This window comes from Dama dama, chromosome 1, assembly GCF_033118175.1.
Source record: "Dama dama isolate Ldn47 chromosome 1, ASM3311817v1, whole genome shotgun sequence".
Taxonomy (NCBI): domain Eukaryota; kingdom Metazoa; phylum Chordata; class Mammalia; order Artiodactyla; family Cervidae; genus Dama; species Dama dama.
The window spans coordinates 50,194,182-50,213,032 of record NC_083681.1 but is presented as its reverse complement, the minus strand read 5'-3'; the positions used below and the strand labels follow the sequence as shown (position 1 = coordinate 50,213,032).

At 42.8% G+C, this 18,851-nt stretch overlaps 2 protein-coding genes and 1 pseudogene across 2 annotated transcripts; 2 read left to right on the top strand and 1 right to left on the bottom strand.

Moving 5' to 3' along the window:
• The first annotated feature begins 4,255 nt into the window (after positions 1 to 4,255).
• On the top strand, positions 4,256 to 4,840 carry LOC133054562 (RNA polymerase II subunit A C-terminal domain phosphatase SSU72 like protein 3-like). The gene has a single exon (XM_061139664.1). It carries the CDS (start codon positions 4,256 to 4,258, stop codon positions 4,838 to 4,840), a length of 585 nt encoding a protein of 194 aa, XP_060995647.1.
• A 4,017-nt stretch (positions 4,841 to 8,857) lies between these two features.
• On the top strand, positions 8,858 to 9,442 carry LOC133054556 (RNA polymerase II subunit A C-terminal domain phosphatase SSU72 like protein 3-like). The gene has a single exon (XM_061139651.1). It carries the CDS (start codon positions 8,858 to 8,860, stop codon positions 9,440 to 9,442), a length of 585 nt encoding a protein of 194 aa, XP_060995634.1.
• A 7,783-nt stretch (positions 9,443 to 17,225) lies between these two features.
• On the bottom strand, positions 17,226 to 18,279 carry LOC133059668 (olfactory receptor 52B4-like; annotated as a pseudogene).
• Between the last annotated feature and the right edge of the window lie 572 nt (positions 18,280 to 18,851).

Sequence of the window (18,851 nt, the reverse complement as noted above, 5' to 3'; positions counted from 1 at the left end):
CAAGGGTGCCAGGAACACACAATGGGGAGGGGATAGTCTCTCTGCAATAGTTTTGAGAAGACTGGATAGCAACATCCAAAACAATAAAATTGGACCCTTATCTTGAGTCAACTATTAACTGTGAAAAGTCAAACAACTGCACTACAAAACTTTCTGTAAGAAATTCAAAGAATTCACCTGAACAAATGTAGCTTTAAAAAATTTCAATTCACTGATGTCCCAAAGTACATGAGGCATAAACCGTGGCCTGTGTTCTTGAAGTAATTTGGACATAAACTATTCGGCCACAGAAATATTAATACAAGAGAGTCTCTACTGACTTCACATAAAAAAGTGTCTGGAGAATATGGATTTTTTTGTAGGGGTAATTACAGAAAGACATAAGAACTTTGAGGGCAATGTACTTTTTCCAGAATAGACTTTAAAAAATGGGGGGAAAAAAGTAAAAATAAAGACACTTATTACATTCACAACTTACTGGCTATACGAAAAAACAGCTTTAAAAAAATTGAAGTCTGGTTGATTTACAATATTGTGTAAGGTTCCAGGTGTGCAGCAAAGTGAGGCAGTTGTATACATACATATGCATGTTTCCAGATTATTTTTTGTTTTGGGTTATTTCAAGTGATTGAATATAGTTCCCTGTGCCATATAGTAAATTTTTGTTGCTTATCTATTTTCTGTATAGTAGTTTGTATCTGTTAATCCCATACTCCTAATTTATTCTCCACAACCCCCCCCCCCCCCCCTTTTCCCTCTGGGAAACATAGATTCAGGTAGAGGAAACCCAAGCCTCCTCATGCCCAAAGATGTTGTTTTCTCAGGTGGCCACTTATCATTCAGATCTGAGGGACCATGAACAGTAACATACAGTGGCTACTGTTCCTCATTCTTTTACTCCAAGACTGTCTTCCAGCCAGATCTGGGCTTATTTCTGAGGTTAAAATCTGAACTATGGGCTAGAACCCACTTTAGTGTCTCAAGGATCTTTTCAGGGATAAGAGTGTTTGGAACTCAGGAAGCTGAGGAGAAAGCTGACAGAAAAAAATAACTCTGAATACTTGTGGTCAATTTAGATTAATTCCCTCTACAAAATGACAGTGTTTAATGTGGAAGGCAAAATTAGAAAAAAAAATTATATATTGGTATGCTGGTGCATCCATTGGTATATCTATGTTTTTCCAGAAATTCTCATTTGGGGCCTCAAACAAGTAGGGAAACATTTTAATTGCATGAAAACATTAATTTTCTTGTATTTCTACTCACTGCAGTATTCCAACTCTATACTGGGTGACATCCTAACATGAGAGTTTCTCTTTCAACTGACTGTCCTTCAACTGAGGAGGTTGAACAAGAAATTACTGTTAAAGTTGAAAACCCGGGCTTTCAAAGCTTTGAAGTAGATTTTTCAGAGCTCCAAAGGTAGATATATATCATGAATTCCTGTGTATTTTCTCAAAGTTCAGTTCAGTTCAGTTGCTCAGTCACATCTGACTCTTTGCGATCCCATGAACCGCAGCTCGCCAGGCCTCCCTGTCCATCACCAACTCCCGGAGTCCACCCAAATCCATGTCTACTGAGTCGGTGATGCCACCCAACCATCTCATCCTCTGTAGTCCCCTTCACCTCCTATCCTCAATCTTTCCCAGCATCAGGGTCTTTTCAAATGAGTCAGCTCTTCGCATCAGGTGGTCAAAGTATTGGAGTTTCAGCTTCAGCATCAGTCCTTCCAATGAATATTCAGGACTGATTTCCTTTAGGATGGATTGTTTGGATCTCCTTGCAGTCAAGGGACTCTCAAGAGTCTTCTTCAACACCACAGGTCAAAAGCATCAATTCTTCTGCACTCAGCTTTCTTTATAGTTCAACTATCACATCCATACATGAATATTGAAAAAACCATAGCTTTGAGTAGACGGACCTTTCTTGGCAGAGTAACGTCTCTGCTTTTTGATATGCTGTCTAGGTTGGTCATACTTTCCTTGCAAGGAGTAAGTGTCTTTTAATTTCATGACTGCAGTCGCCATCTGCAGTGATTCTGGAGCTCAAGAAAATAAAGGCTCTCACTGTTTCCATTGTTTCTCCATCTATTTGCCATGGAGTGATGGAACTGGATGCCATGACCATGGTTTTTTGAATGCTGAATTGTAAGCCAGCTTTTTCACTCTCCTCTTTCACATTCATTAAGAGGCTCTTTAATTCCTCTTTGCTTTCTGCCATAATGGTGGTGTCATCAGCATATCTGAGGGTATTGATATTTCTCCAAGTGACCTTGATTCCACCTTGTTTCATCCACTTTGGCATTTCGCATGATGTACTCTTCATAGAAGCTAAATAAGCAAGGTGACACTATACAGCCTTGACATACCCCTTTCCCAATTTGGAACTAGTCTGTTGTTCCATGTCTGGCTCTAACTGTTGCTTCTTGACCTGCATACAGGTTTCTCAGGAGGTAGTAACCTGGTCTGGTATTCCCATCTCTTTAGGAATTTTCCACAGTTTGTTGTGATCCACACAGTTAAAGGCTTTACTGTAGTTAATGAAGCAGATGTTTTGATACTTAATGATTAAACTATTATTATTTAGTCTTGTTAGATGGATTGTTTTCCTTTATTTCTGCATTCTCTTGCTTCTCTGATTAGGCTTATTCTTTAGCTAATTTTTTTCACAGAAAAAGGCAGACAGAGGACATAATGTGAAAGACCACAGGTCCTGTTCTGTTTCACTTTGAGCCCAAGATCTTGCTATACAGGTTTGTTAGACCCTTTTAGGTTTGGGTCACTACTCTAATAAAATTTCACGCTGTATGTAGCTTCTGACTACCTCTTCATCTATGCCTGGAATTCCTTTGACAAGATTTTTCTCTTTTGATGTCCTGCTTCCCTTGTATTCTTGATGCCCTGCTTGAACACATTCTCCCGGCTTCCAAGTTCCAATCAAGGCTCGGAAACCACTGCTTTGAGTCAGTTGCTCTCAAATGTTGGTGTACATTGCAATCATCTGAAGGGCTTTCACTGGATCTCTGGGCTCCACTCCCAGATTTTCCAATTTGGTGGCCTGGGGTCCAAAGTTACCTTTCCCCACATTCTGGGTCAATGTTAATATCCGGGCTTTAGGATTCATACCTGGAGAAGATCAAGTGTGTTCACGGAGGTAGGACTCCTTCGATGTGACAATCACTACAATTGACAGAGGCACAGAGATATAAAATCTGTGAGTTTCTAAATGGATGCTCCTCCTGAATCATTTTGAAGGGACAAGACTGTGTCTCCTTGCTGTTTGGTGTATGGTTCATAATTTTTAGGTCTATATCCTTGGTGTGTCAACTCTGCAAATAGACAAAAGAAATGGAATTTAAAATTACTATATTTCAGTATAGAGTGTTCAGACAGAGCTGTACTTGAAAACATGGGAAAGCCATGGTAGTGCCTTGAGTCCCTGGAGAAGCATCATGAACTCAAGAAAATCCAATGCAGGATGTGTGTGTTTTTGAAGCTCATGCCACACTAACAGGAGGGACGTTTTCCAAACAGTTGCTTTGTACACTGGTGAATCTTGTTATTATTTATGGCCAAAGTTATGTGTTTCCCCTGTAATTTAACAAAATAACAATTCTAGATCATCAACTGAGGGAAATAAATATGAAAAAAAACTATTACAATTACATATATAGTGAATTAACTGTAAATTTGAAAACTTCAAACATACTTTCCACATGCTTGTTCTCAGGTGACTAGAGAGAATGATGACAAAATTAAAGTAGCCTGGACAAGTCTAATATGCTTAGTAGCCCCTTGCAAATGTGACCCAGAGGACGAAGCGGAGACTACAAACCACTCCAACTTGGGAGCCAGACCAGGGTGGAGAGCAGACATTCAGGTGACTGAATTACCAAACTTAGCCTCATATACACAGGCACATACAGGGTTAACTGTACCTGGCAAAGGTCTCTGGGGTGGCAAGGGAGCCAGATGGGCACCTCTTGGCCATCAAATTGGGTGATTGGATCACCGGGTTGTTCTGGTCACCCAATTGGGTGCACTATCTAGATCCAATCACTCAAGAGTTAAGCCAATCACCAATCAAGTGGTCTCCGCCCACCTTGGGCCCATGCCTCCATATAAAGGCCTTCTCTCTTCTCTGATTCAAATGCTCATTACAAAACTGGACCCAGCCGGTCATCTCCCTGGCCTTCAGAGTCCCCCTCAGACCCTGAAGTCCTCCTGTCCAGCTGGAGTCCCAAGAGGCTGCCGCCATGCCCTCCTCCCCACTCAGGGTGGCTGTGGTCTGCATGAGCAACGTCAACAGGAGCATGGAAGCCCACCGCGTCCTCAGGAAGAACGGGTTCCATGTCAGGTCCTTTGGAGCCGGATCCCACGTGAGGCTCCCAGGAGGGGCACACAACCCACCCGTGCTCTATGACTTCTCCACGTCCTATAAGAAGATGCACAGTGACCTCTCCTCGAAAGATCAAAAGCACTACAAAAGGAATGGAGTCTTACACATCCTGAAGAGAAATGAGAGAATCAAGCCTGGCCCAGAAAGGTTTCAAGAGTGCCCAGATCCCTTTGATGTCATCTTCACCTGTGGGGAGAGAGCCTATAACAGGGTGGTGGCCGACCTGTGCGCCAGGGATCAGGAGACCTGGCAGCCTGTGCTGGTCGTCAACGTGGACATAGACGACACCCTGGAGGCAGCCAGCCTTGGAGCCTCGATCATCTGTGAGCTCTGCCAGGGTCTCCAGCAGGCAGATGACATGCAAAGTCGTCTGGCCGAGCTGCTCCAGGCAGCGAAGGAGAAAACAGGAAGGAGCTTTCTGTACACCGTCTGCTTCTACTGAGGAAGCTTCTTGGTTGGTTTCAGCTGCTTTGTCAGTAAGAACTCATGCCTGGACTCTCGGGCTACTGAGCATTTTCTGGGAGAGGCTTCTTCAAAGCCGTTTCTGCTAAAGGCGGTCTATGTTTGATTTGTTTTCAGGTATCCAAAGGGTCGGACATGACTGAGGACTGAACTGAACACCCCACGCAGTGAAGGAAGTGGAGGAGGAGAGCATCGCCTGGCCCAGGGAACATGGAACACCGGGAGATATGTCAACCCTTCCATGGGGAACGATGGTGTGGAACTGGACCTGGAAGAAAGAACTCAGTGCTCACAGGGTTCTGCATGGAGGTTAATCTTGAGGACTCTCTTTGCTGGATGGACAATCAAGGCTGATCACGGAGCCCGGGACAAGCAATGCATTGAAGGATAATCTAAGAAAAAGGAACAGTGTCTATTTTATTCATCTATATGGATACTAATTTCCTTTTGTCCTTTCGGCTTGGTGTATCATTTTGACGGGTTGTTTTTTCTGAAGTGGGATGGGAATACCTTGAATGGAAATTATATTGAATTGGAAATATTTCTGCTTTTAGATTGTATGTCTTCGACAATTATCTACTTGATTATAAGTTCTGGGTAGATCATTGGTGGCTTTTTTGGGCAAACTGCAAGCATGATTTGTTTAATCAAATAGCGTATTTAAGAAATAAAATTATAAATCAGTGTAGTCCATGGTCGCATTTATTACTAAAATATAAGCCCTATCTGTTCAACTATGTACCTTATTTAAATAAAACAAAATTAAATAAATTGAAATACAACTCTTTAATTTAAGAAAGTGTTCTGCTCATTTGTGGCAGGGGATGGATGTTACCAACTGGGTGTCTTGATTTCCTCTTTTTCAAAGCCTATAAATCCCACGTAGAAAAGCATTCTCTTTTCTTGAGAATTTACTTCTCCTTCAAGCATTCGTTGTTTTGTGTTTTGTGCTCCTCCATAAATGGATCCTCGTTGTGCGGAAATGAATCATTCTTGGTTCTGAACAGCTGTGTCACCAAGTCCTGTGTGACTTACAGGAGAAAACAAAGGAGAGACAGTGGGGATGGTGAAGTTAACTCACTAGCAGAAAGGAAGTGTGGACTTTGTTATCCATGTAGGAGGGATGGAGTGCCATGGATCTGGAGGGATCAGCGAGTACAGCAAATGCTGAGGAGAGGACTGCACTGAGGAGGAGGGAGGTGGCTGTGCACAAGGGGAGGAGTGTGGGAGCAGAGGGAGGTGCTGGAGGTGAAAAGACAAGACTTGATGAAGAGAAGAGAGAGGGGTGGTGTAGAAGCACTCTCAACTTTCTGTCTCTTCCCACATGTGAGCAGGTGCATCTCTATCTGAAGGGGTCAGTGGTAGGGAGGTGGCGGTTTTCTTTCCTGGTAGAGTCAGTGGTACTCAAGATGACTCTCTCATCTGATGGTGGACAGTCACGGTCAGGAATGGATAGGGAGTCTGACAGTCGGTTGAGATGATCTTTTCCAATGATGGGACCACAAAATTGAAGTAGGGAGATTTAGGAGACCTTTGAAAGAAAGAGAAATGATTTGCCCAGGTAAATTTATTTGGCCAGAAAATCCACATGCAGAAAAAGCTGTTGGTTGAATTCCTGTCTGTAGGGATATTGAGGAAGTAAATATGAGAGAGTGCCACTGGTTCAGAGTGCTGTTGATGTTACACAGGAGCGACTATTAATGCCACTTAACATAGTAGGTATCCCTGGGAAAATAAAGGGAACGGAGCTGGATGAAATGGATGCTGAAGAATAGTTTGTCTAATAGCTATTAGGGTTGAAAAAAATAAACAAAAGTTTGGAAGGTGTGTGGTTGAAGGTTGGTGAATATTCTGCTTCAGATTTTGATGTAGTGGCAGAGATCTGGGTGGAAGTATGGAAGCTGCTGTCACAGGGGAGTGTGCAGAAAAAGGCAGTTGGGGAGGAAGTGACAATACCAAATTTTGTTGGTGTTGAAAGGGTCATGTCTGCACTTGTAGGGTTTGTTAAGTATTTGACCTGTATCTGTGGATTTTACATCCAGAATTGACAGAATATGGACTTCCTCAGAGTGGTTAAGTCCAGAAAGACAGAAGATAACATTGAGAAGAGATTTTGTCTACAGGATTGATTAAAAAAAAAAAAAGAGGTAGTAATCATCAAAAAGATACTGACATCATTCAAAAGAGGACTGACTCTAAAGGAAATCAATCTTCATATAAATAAAAACGTATTCAAGGTTATCTCAAGGTGAAAAAACAGGACGGTGTCCAGTTAAATGCTGCTCAGAATTGGCAGAAAGTGAAGGAAAGCCTGCCCTGTAAGATCTCCTCTACCAGCACTGCAGATCTCAGGAAGGTTTATGGGATGACACAGCGACACTGCTCTAGCACTAAGAGCTCAGCTGTGGCTGCCACAGTGCTGGCATGCCAAACAAGAGCCGCCCCCCCGACCCTGTGTCTCACAGATAAACTCAGGGGCACACAAACAGACCAGATGTAGGGGTTTCCACCAGACCAGATGTAGGGGTTTCCACCACTGTGTGACTCTAGTGCCATCTTATGAAGAGAAAGGACCATGATGGAATAACTTCCTCCTGTCGTATCATGATTGCAGTTGGGTTCTGAGATCCTTCTTCTCTCTCTCTCTCTCTCTTGCTCCTGGCAGGTTGAGTTAGGTCTCAGGCAGTGACTGTTAAAAAACATTTTCACATCATATTTAAGAGCTGACTACCTTTTCAGGTATGCCTGACCTTTTCTCTAGTCTGGATTTTCTCTTCAGAATATTCAACCTCCCATCTAGAGGCAGTGCTTCTCAGGGACTTTCGAGGTCCAGTCAGGTTTCTGAAATCTCTCCTATTAGTCAAGTTGCTCTCAATCTTTAGTGCCCTTCCCTGCGATCCAATTCAGTGGTCTGGGAGTCCAGTTCCAGGTTAAACATGCTCCCCTTCAGTTCATGCTGATGCTCTGGGGGTCACACTTCGAGTACACTTGGGCTGTTTACTGACATAGGACTCTTTGCTCTCGGAGAATCATTGCAATGGACAGAACATTCAGTCTGTGGCTCTATGAAGAGATCTTTGCCCTCGCCAATTGGAAGTGACAGCATTAAGTCTCCTTAGTGGTCAGTGTCCCGATCCCAACTTTAATATCTGTTTGGTTGCTTCATCAGCTATGCAAATGGAGAAAAGCAATGAAAACACTTCTATTTTGAGTATGGAGTGCTCAGACTGAGCTGCTTTTGGAGATAAGATAAGGGAGGAGGATCTGCTCAGTTCACTCCAGAATTCTGATCAATTAAAGAAAAGCGAAAGGAGAAAATGTGGTGTTCTTGCAACTTGTGAAACACTATCAAATGGCAGTCATATTTTCCAGAGGTTGCCTTTGACTGGTGCATGCTTTTCTTGACTGATAGGAAGAACCATGAATGCCTCCCTAGGATTTAGCACAACTGCTCTACTGGAGTATCAACTCTAACATGAAAACCTGGGGAACAACCACTGTGATTCTTTGCTCCCTGCATTAGGAGGCTCAGGAATTTCAAAGACCTTTTCCACATGCATATCTTCAACTCTTCGGAAGGCTGGTGAGAAGCCAGGGAGTAGTCTACTTGTTTTGCCTGATACCAATTCTGCCCCATACACACAGGCAGAGATAGGGTTAACGAGAGATGGCAAAATGCTCAGGAGAGGGGTGGGGGTTGGGTGGGCACATAGTGGCATTCAGGTTGGGTGATGGCATCAGGGGATTGTGCTGAAAACAGCACTGGGTTCTCTGCTCCCAGCCCATCATTCAAATCCAATCACTCAAGAGTTAAGCCAATCATCCACCAAGATTTCTCCTCCCAATCAGGACGAGTGCCTCCATATAAACGCCTTCTTTCCTCGTTGACTCTAACACTCCTTGGAAGAGCTGGACCCAGCCGCTCATACCCCGGCCTTCAGAGTCCCCTCAGCCCCTGAAGTCCACGCGTCTGGCTGGAGTCCCGGTGGCCGCCACCATGCCCTCGTATCCGCTCAGCGTGGCTGTGGTCTGCATGAGCAACATGAACAGGAGCATGGAGGCCCACCGCATCCTCAGGAGGAAAGGATTCCGAGTCAGGTCCTTCGGAGCTGGATCTCGAGTCAGGCTCCCAGGAACGGCACGCAACCTCCAGGTGGTTTACGATTTCTCCACCACCTACGAGGAGATGCGCAAGGACCTTGCGCGCAAAGCCCGAGAACGCTATAACAGCAACGGCATCTTACACATCTTGGGAAGAAACGAGAGAATCAAGCCTCGCCCGGAAAGATTTCAAGAGTGCCGAGATCGCTTTGATGTCATCTTCACCTGTGAGGAGAGCGTCTACGACAGGGTGGTGGAGGAGCTGTGGGTCCGAGAGCAGGAGACCTGCCAGCCTGTGCACGTGATCAACGTGGACATGGACGACACCGCGGAGGACGCCACCCTGGGCGCTTTTATCATCTGCGAGCTCTGCGAGCGCCTCCAGCAGGCGGACGACCTGGAGGACTCTCTGGTCGAGGTGCTCCTGGCAGCCGAGCGCAAAACTGGCAAGAGCTTTCTGCACACGGTCTGCTTCTACTGAGGATCTAGTCTGGTTTCAGCTCCTCTGGGTAAGAACTTGTGCCTGGACGTTGGGCTAGGTGGTATTTTCTGTCAGAAGCGGCTTCCAAGGCCTTCATGCTAAAAGCCATCTACATGACTTTTTTCAGGTACACTCCACCCAGAGAAGGAATTGGAGAAGGATATAATTTTCTGCCCAAGTGACATGAACGCCCTGGAGGCATCCAAACCCTTCCACGGCGGGGGACGATGGTACGGATTCTTGACCTGGAAGGAACACTTCAGTGCTCACAGGGCTCTGCAAGGAAGTTAACCTCGAGGACTCCATTATCCACATCAAGAGACCAAGGTTTACAATGGACAAGTGATGCATTGAAGGATATTCAGGGAAGAAGAATAAACAAACCCCACCCAATTTCCATTCCATCATTTTTTTTTAACTTCATTATTTTAATAGAATTTCCTTTCATCAGTTTTGTATTGTGCATCAGTATAAATGCATTTTTCTTTTTAGTGAGATAGGATTATCTTTAATGGTTGACCTTTAGACATCTGTTTTTAGATTGTATGTGTTGGTAACTGCAACTTTCATAGAAACTCAGGTTCAATAACAGTAGGCATTGATTGCTAAAATTTGAGCATGATCTGTTCAATTCAATATTCATGAAATGAAATAAAAGCTTCTAGTTTATAGAAAATGTATCCTCTAATTTTTGGTAGGGGTTGAATCTTACAAAAGGAACACCTTGGTTTCTTACAGTTCAGGCTGAATGAATTCCACAGGGTAAAGCTCTCTTTCCTCAAGCGGATTTCTTCACCCATAAAAGGTGCATTGAGTACTGAACTCCTCTAAAAGTGGATCCTACCTTCCTACCAAGAGGAAGTGAATCCTCTTGGATCTGACCAGCAGTGGCACCTAGACTTGTATAACTTACAGGATAAAATAAAGGAAGGGGGAGTTGGCCTGGCTGAATGAGGTATCTTGCTATGTCAGAAGGTTGATGTGAACTTTATTTACAGAGAGAAGGCAGGATGGAGCAAGGGTGGACCTGGGGGCATGGGATGAGCTCGTAGAGGATTTACCGCGAAGTATGGATTGAGCAGTAAGGTGGAAGCTCTGGACAGGGGGAGAAGCTGTGGGATCATAGGAAGATGGTGGAGTTGAAAGGACAGGACATGCTGAAGAGGAGAGAGAGGGAAGAACTTACAAGCAATGTCAATTTTCTGCCTTTCCACACTGGTGATGGTGTGTACCTATCCACATGGGGCAGTGCTGGCAGTAGGGAGGTGAGGATTTCTTTCCGGGTAGATTCAATGAGCTTCAAGGTCAGTGTTTCATCTGATGTTGAGGCAGTCAGGGCAGGAATGGGAAAGGGATTGGATAGTGTGCTGAGATGATCATCTCCAATGATGGGAACACAAAATGGAAATAGGGAATGTTGGGGACCCTTTATAAGAGAGAGAAATGATCTGTCCAGGAGATCTTACTTTTGGTTGATTTCCTGTCTGTAGAGATATGGAGGAGGCTTTTTTTTACATAAAGCATGTAAAAGTGGGCTGGTGTTCCAAAGGAGTGACTACAGTGATGAAACTCAACAGAGAAAATGTCCATGGAAAAGTTAAAGGGAATGAGACTGGATGAAATGGATGGCGAGACACGGTTTGTCTAAGAGTCCTTAGAGCTGAAAAAATAACAAAAGATTGGAGGGTTGAAAGTTGAAGGTTGATGAGTGTCCTGCTTCAGATTTAGATGTAGTGCAGAGATCTGGATGGAACTTGGGAAGTTGCTGTCTCAGGGGAGGGTGTAGACAAAAGCAGTTGGGCAAATGTAGCAACACTGAATATCTTCAGTATTGAATGGGTGATCTTTGTGCTGGTTGGGTTTGCTAAGAATGGGACGTGTGTCTAGTGACTTCACATAAAGAATTATCAGGAGAATAGGAACCCTCTCATTGACATATGGACAACGACCCAGAGGATGCCACCCTTGGGTCTTTTATCATCTGTGAGCTCTGCAAATGCCTCCAGCAGGTGGACTACCTGGAGGACCCTCTGGTTGAGGTGCTCCTGGCAGCCCAGTGGAAAACAGGCAAGAATTTCTGCACATGGTCTGCTTCTACTGAAGATCTTGACTGGCTTCAGCTTCTTAGTTGGTAAGAACTTGTTCCTGGACTTTGGGCTAGACGGTATTCGCTGTGCAAGGATCTCATAGCCCTTTTTGCTAAAAGTCATCCTTATGATTTTCTTCAGGTGCACCCCAACTAAGCAAGGAAATGCAGGAGAAAAGCGTTACATGGATAATGGAACTTGAATCACCAGGAGCCATCAAAAACCTTCCAGTGTGAGGGATGATGGTGTGGGGACTTGACTTGGAGGGAATCGTTCAGTGCTCACATGGCTCTGGAAGGAAGTGACCCTGAAGGATTCTGTTTTTCAGATCAGCTAACAAAGGCTTATAATGGAGTGGTGGACATGTTTTGTTCAGTATAATCAGGATAGAAATTTGTCTATTGCATCATTTTAAAACAATATCCTTTTTCTCTTTTGTAGTTTTATATAAATATATAAATTTTTATTGAGATGTCATTCTAGTGAATTGTTTTTACTTAGAAATCTATTTATATTTAGATTGTATATCTTTTACTAATGCCAATCTTAAGACAAACAGTGTAGATTATGGGCAGAATTTACTAAGATCCCTGCATGATTTTTTCAATTAAAGAGCTCATGACATTAAGTAAAATGAAATAAAAACCTCTGAATTATAGAAAAAGTGTCCTCTTATTTGTGGTAGTGCAGGGTTCTTACAAAGTGAGTCCTCTGGTTTCTTATTGTTCAATCCACGTCAATTCCATGGAGATAAAGCATTCTTTCCTAAGAAGTTCTTTCTTCATGCTAGTTGAGTTCCTATCTGTTTGAGCAAGGGATGGCAAAAATGACAAGACCCCATATGCAAAACAGAAAAAGAGACACAGATGTACAGAACAGACTTTTGGACTCTTTGGAGAAGGCGAGGGTGGGATGTTTCAGGAGAACAGCATCGAAACATGTATATTATCTATGATGAAACAGATGACCAGCCAGGTTGGATGCATGAGACAAGTGCTCGGGCCTGGCGCACTGGGAAGACCCAGAGGAATCAGGTGCAGAGGGAGGTGGGAGGAGGGATTGGGATGGGGAATACATGTAAATCCATGGCTGATTCATGTCAGTGTATGACAAAAACCAATACAATATTGTAAGGTAATTAGCCTCCAACTAATAAAAATAAATGAAAAAAAAAGAAAAAAAGAGTAAAAAAAGAAATGACAAGATGAGTAAAATCTGCAGGTACTGTAAGGTCTGGAGTTAGAGTAGGCGAGGTTCAGGAAAAGAACAAGACTGGCACTTACAGGAACAGATCACCTTTAATGAGGCAAGAAGGGGCAGCAGTCAGATTAGCGAGCTGCTGCACTTATCTAAGAAAAGAGTAAGTATAGATAGGCATGTATGTAGGAAGCTACTGTCTTAAGGGGGCCTGTTCTTCTCTAAGGTTGCTGGGAGTAGTTATCTCTTAAACAGCTGGGTCAAGGAGTTCTGGAGATCAGCCAGAGGCTGAGCCAGCTTGGAGCTGGGTGTAATCAACCTAATGCCTGTTTTTCTTCAGGTGAGAGAGTTCTTTGTTTGTCCTAGAATGGTGGGGAGGACCTGGAGGGGAGTTTTACCTCCAGGCTACCTTGAGCCATGCAACTTTCTTTCAGGTACTGCAATGGAGAGATCACAGTAATTAATTACAAAATATAAAGTGTATATAAAACAGATAACTAATAAGGACCTTTTCTGGGCTTCCCAGGTGGTGCTAGAGGTAAAGAACCCAGTTGCCAATGCAGGAGACATAAGAGATTCAGGTTTGATCCTTGGGTTGGGAAGATCCTGGGAGGAGGGCATAGCAACCCACTCCAGTATTCTTGCCTGGATAATCCCATGGACAGAGGAGCCTAGTGGGCTACAGTCCATGCGGTTGCAAAGAGTCTGATATGGTGAGCGACAGAGCATGCACATGCTGAAGGACCTTTTCTATGGCACAAGGAACTCTTCACTCTGTAGTGACCTATATAGATATATATAGATAAAGAATGTTGAAAACAGGAGATATATATGTGTGTGTGTATAACTGATTCACTTTCTTGTACAGTAGAAACTAAAATAACATTCTAAATCAACTATAGACCAAAAATTTTCTTTTCAGTTTACTTAAAAACATCCAATGTGTCTATGAATAAATTAAAATGAATGGGATGGGGGATAAAGTAGATTGTGGAACCTGGTTTGTCTAAGTCGCCTTAAAGGTCATAAAAATATAAAAATGTTTCGGGAGTTAGAACTTTAAGGTTGGTGAATTTAGTGTTTCACATTTTGATCTAGTGGTAGATATCTTGTGGAACTATAGAAGCTGGTGTCTCTTACAGAGTTAGAAAAATGCAGATGAGGAAGTTGTCAAAACCCTGAACATTGTAGGCATTGAGTGGGTGAACTATTGGTTGCTAGAGTTTCTGTGAATGAGAACAGAGGTGAGTAAAAGTTGCCTGGCAGGCTGTCTGGGCTCAGGTTTCCTCCTAAAAGTCACAGCACTTGGGGCTTCCTTGTGTGGAGAGTTGGAGACAGATTAGAGAGGGTGATGGGAACTCAGAGATCATTTACGTGGAGCGGTGGATGTTACCTACAGAATTTAGCCAGGACTATAAACTTCTGGTTGGATAAGGGCATAGCAATCCACTCCACTGTTCCTGCCTGGAGAATCCCATGGACAGAGGAGCCTGGCAGGCTACAGTCCATAGGGTCTCACAGAGTCAGACATGACTGAAGTGATTTAGCCTGCATGCACTCATGAACTGCTGGCAGCATTCCAAAGGTATTTTCCAGACTTCCTCTAGGTGATTGCAGTCCCGGGATGCTGAGTCCTGATCTTCATCATTGGATGATCCTTTTACCAGCCTCTTAGGATGCTCCTCACTGTGGCAAGTTCTTTTCAGCTTCAGATCCACCCAAATCAGCCACAGTTTGGACCAGAGTGCGGCGAAATTCTCTGCAGGTCTCCTGGCACTCCATTAAAAAAAAAAACTCGGAATTGGGAGGATGGTACTAGAACAGGTGTTGTTAAATACGGTGAGAGAATCATTTCCAGGTGATATTAACACCACTGGTGTTGCTGGTTTTTCTAAAAGGAGGAGAAATTATATTTGTCATTTTTAATGATAACTAACAATAATATGTTTTGGACTACAAGGAGATCCAACCAGTCCATCCTAAAGAAGATCAGTTCTGGGTGTTCTTTGGAAGGACTGATGCTGAAGCTGAAACTCCAGTACTTTGTCCACCTCATGCGAAGAGTTGACTCATTGGAAAAGACCCTGGTGCCTGGAGGGATTGGGGGCAGATATAGAAGGGGACGACAGAGGATGAGATGGCTGGATGACATCAACAACTCGATGGACATGAGTTAGAGTAAACTCTGGGAGTTGGTGATGGACAGGGAGGCCTGGCGTACTGCGATTCATGGGGTCGCAAAGAGTCAGACATGACTGAGTGACTGAACTGAACTGCAGTGTGAGGAATGGAAAAATAAAGATTTAGATGTGCTACTGGACATACAGTGGTTTCTTGACTAGACAAACATAATTCCAGTTATGACACAGAGGCAAATGAAATATTCAGACGGTTGTTGTAGGTGAAATGGCAGCATTTGAATGCAAATTGCTGAAAGACATGAATGTACATGTAATTAGATATGTTAAGTATGCCAGTGATAGCTTTGGGACTCTGATGGGGCACGTGGACATGGCAATGGGTATGTCAGTGCAAGATGTATTTCTTGATCTGGGTGATATTTGCCTTTCAAGAATTTGTTAGGCTGTGCATTTGTTTTGTTTTCTGTATTTGTGTGTGTGTTTACAATAACAATTTTAAAAAAATCCCCAAATGACAGAAATACTTTATAGTCCAAGAGGCAACAGCCTATCAATAGAAGTGTGTCAGTAGCTTCATTCATGATTTATTTAAAATCCCTCATTTCCCAAGACCATACTGCCCCTGTGTTGTTTCTTGATTTTATATCCCCCTTCTGACTGTTGTTCCTGCTTCACTTCACTCTAAATCCATAGGGCAGAGGATATAATACTTCCACATTATTCCACTAGCCAAAGCAAGTCATTAGCAGGCACAGGCGCAAGGGAGTGGGGAACAGACTGCACCTCGTGAAGGAGGAATTGGCTTGTGTGGACAGTGGAGGGGTTGGGTAGGGAAGGATTATTGGCATGCATTTGTGCAGATAGTCAGCCTTATCGGAAACACTATCCAGTTGAAAATGTCTGAAAGCTGGACAATATACTGTGCAGGCATTGTTGTGAGGACTAAGTTACTCTCAAATATTGCTGGGAGTAGTGAAAAATAGTATAGCCTGTACAAAGGGAATCTTTCCACTAGGACAAAACTACAAATGCATTTACCTCTGGACCAAGGTACCCCCACTTGCAGAAACAGACCATAGATCTTCCAATAGAGTTATCCAACTGGAGAAGAGAGAGAAAATACAGAAAAATAGAGAGACCGTTTTTAAAAAATATATTGTTAATTGGAGGATAATTGCTTTACAATGTTTTGTTGGTTTCTGCCATATGACAAGGTGAATCAGCCATAAGTTTACATGTATCCCTTCCCTCTTAAGCCTCCCTCCCACCTCCTCCCTGTCCCACTCCTCTAGGCTGTCACAGTGCACCACGCTGAACTCCCTCTGTTATACAGCTGCCTCCCACTAGCTATCTAGTTTACAAACGGTGGTGCATACATGTCAATGCTACTTTTTCCATTTGTCCTACCCTCTCCTTCTCCTGGGCTTTTTTGGTTGCTCAATGGTAAAGAATCTGCCTGCAGTGCAGGAGACACCGGACACCACTACCCATCTTGTTGTGGTTCTTTCTTTATATCTTTAGTTGTGGAGATGCTGTTCTGCTAGTCTTAGGGTCATTTTCATTGGTAGCTGTTCTGTCAGTGGTTGCAATTTTGGATTGCCCATGGAAGCAGGTGAGCTTAGGGTCTTCCAACTCTGCCACGTGGCTACACCTCCACATATGTCCGTGTGCTTTGACGTATGCTTGCTCGGGGTGCTCTTACATGTTTGTACTGTATTTGCTCTCATGCTGAATATTTTCTTCCAAACTGTTGGTAATATAAATAAAATATAAGAATTAGTAAACATTTGCTCTGTTTAATGTTTTAAAAGGATAAAGATTTACTTATACATACACTCATTATTTATGGTAACATTACGTTAACAGTGACTATATATGAATTTTAAGATATATATGAATTTTATAATTGTATAAAAAGCAAAAATATGATGAAAGCTACAACATAGGGGCAAATGGCAGGAAAATGTCTGAATGAGAGGAATAAAAGAGGTGCAGCCATTCAAAGCATAGAATGCCCTAGTAAATAAGAGTTTAACAATTACCCAGGAAAGGTCAGTTTCCAGGTCATTACAATCTAACCTCCAGCCTAGGAGTAGGGAGGTGAACTAATCTAGTTACGAATTCCATGTATAAGAAAGTGAACTAAGACCCCAAAGGCAGTGATATCTAATGATTTATTAAAGACTTTGCAAGAAACATTTACAAACCCATTCCTGATAAACTTGCTCTATGACAACAAGATACAGAGTTATTTGATTAGTATTTCCACTGTACCCCTCCACATCTTGATACAAAAGCTAACCTAAAGCATGATGAGCATTACTGAGGAAAGCACAAGGGTAGTTTCCATTGCTGTAGTCATATCTGCTTTGGAAACAGCAAATGAACTACCAGGTCCCGAATCTGCTTAGTCTTAATCCCATAAACCGTGGGATTTAATGTAGGTGGAATGAGAATATAGACGTTGGCTGACAGACTGTAAATATGGAGTGGAATGTGGTATCCAAACCACTGATGAGAACTGAGAAGATCCCAGGTCCATAAAAGAGGATGATGACAGGTATGGGAGCCACATGTGCTGAGAGCTTTGTGAGGAGCATCTTGGGAGGAATGTGGAAGACAGCACGGAGAATAGGCATATATGAAACAAAGATTAGCACAATATCTAAGACCAAGGTTGACATTAGGACAAAAAAATCAAACCAGACGTTCTGTGTGAAAATCACTCATTTGTGACTGACTCTTCGTGACCCCATGGACTATACAATCCATGGAATTCTCCAGGCCAGAATACTGGAGTGGTAGCCACTTCCTTCTCCAGCATTTCATTGGATATCATTGCAGGAAATTTTTGCCGGGACAATGTTCTTACAAGCAGTATTTGGGAGGATGCTACTTTTATAAAAAGTCAGTCTTTTCAGAAGAAACCTTACATGAAAAACTGTACAATAACCTCTTAGGAAGATGGATATACCAATTTTCCCTATCAGTGTATGTGTGAGAACAGTGGTGTATCTCAGAGGGCAGCATATGGCAAAGTAGTGGTCAAATGCCATCACCTGCAAGATCCCAGACTTGTAAATGAAAGCGGAAGAGAGGAAGAATACCTGAGAAATGCAGCAATCCAGGGAGAGCTCTCCAGCATGGAACCAGAGGATTGCCAAGGCCTGAGGTACTATACACATGGAGAGGACAAGGTCTGCTCCTCAAAGCATGCAGAGGAAGAAGACATGGGTTCATGAAGGCTGCGCTTGGTGAGGATAATGAAGATGAGCAGGCTGTTCCCAAGCAAGGCAGCGGCATAGGTAATAACAAAGGGGATGGAAATCTACATGTAGTGGTCTTCAAGGCCAGGGATGCCCAGCAGGCAGAAGACTGTGTGGCTAACACCAGTGTGGTTTAAGGTCCTCATACGTGGGAAGTTCTTCCAGAATCTCATGCCTATTCATGGAGACAGAGGAAAATCCAAATTATATGCAAACATTTCTTTCATATTATCACTTGATTTTGGTTTCTACTTCATCCCACTCCATTCTGAGGATGTCAGGAATTTTGGATATTATACAAATAAAGGTAAATAAGGTATGACTTGCTTTCTGAATGAAGCCTTAATTTCACAAGCAAGATAGACCCATGGAGCATTAGAGAAAATTAAATGAGTATGGTAATGATTAACATCTTGTCCAAAATTAAGCTAATACACAAACAGAATGGAAAGAATAATTTACTCTGTCTTTGTGTTGATTTTAAGAATGAGTTATTTATTTATTTATTTTTAGTGAATTCTGCCAAACTTTTATTTATTTATTTATTTACTTATTTATTTTAAGAATGAGTTATTTTTGAACTTACCTTTGAAAATAGTTTTGTGACTATGGGTAGGGAATCATGGGAGGAACAGAACAAAGGTATTCCCTGAGCAGGTAGCTATGTCCTATTGTTTTGACTACAGAATAAAGAGTAGGATAGTATCACATGAGTTTT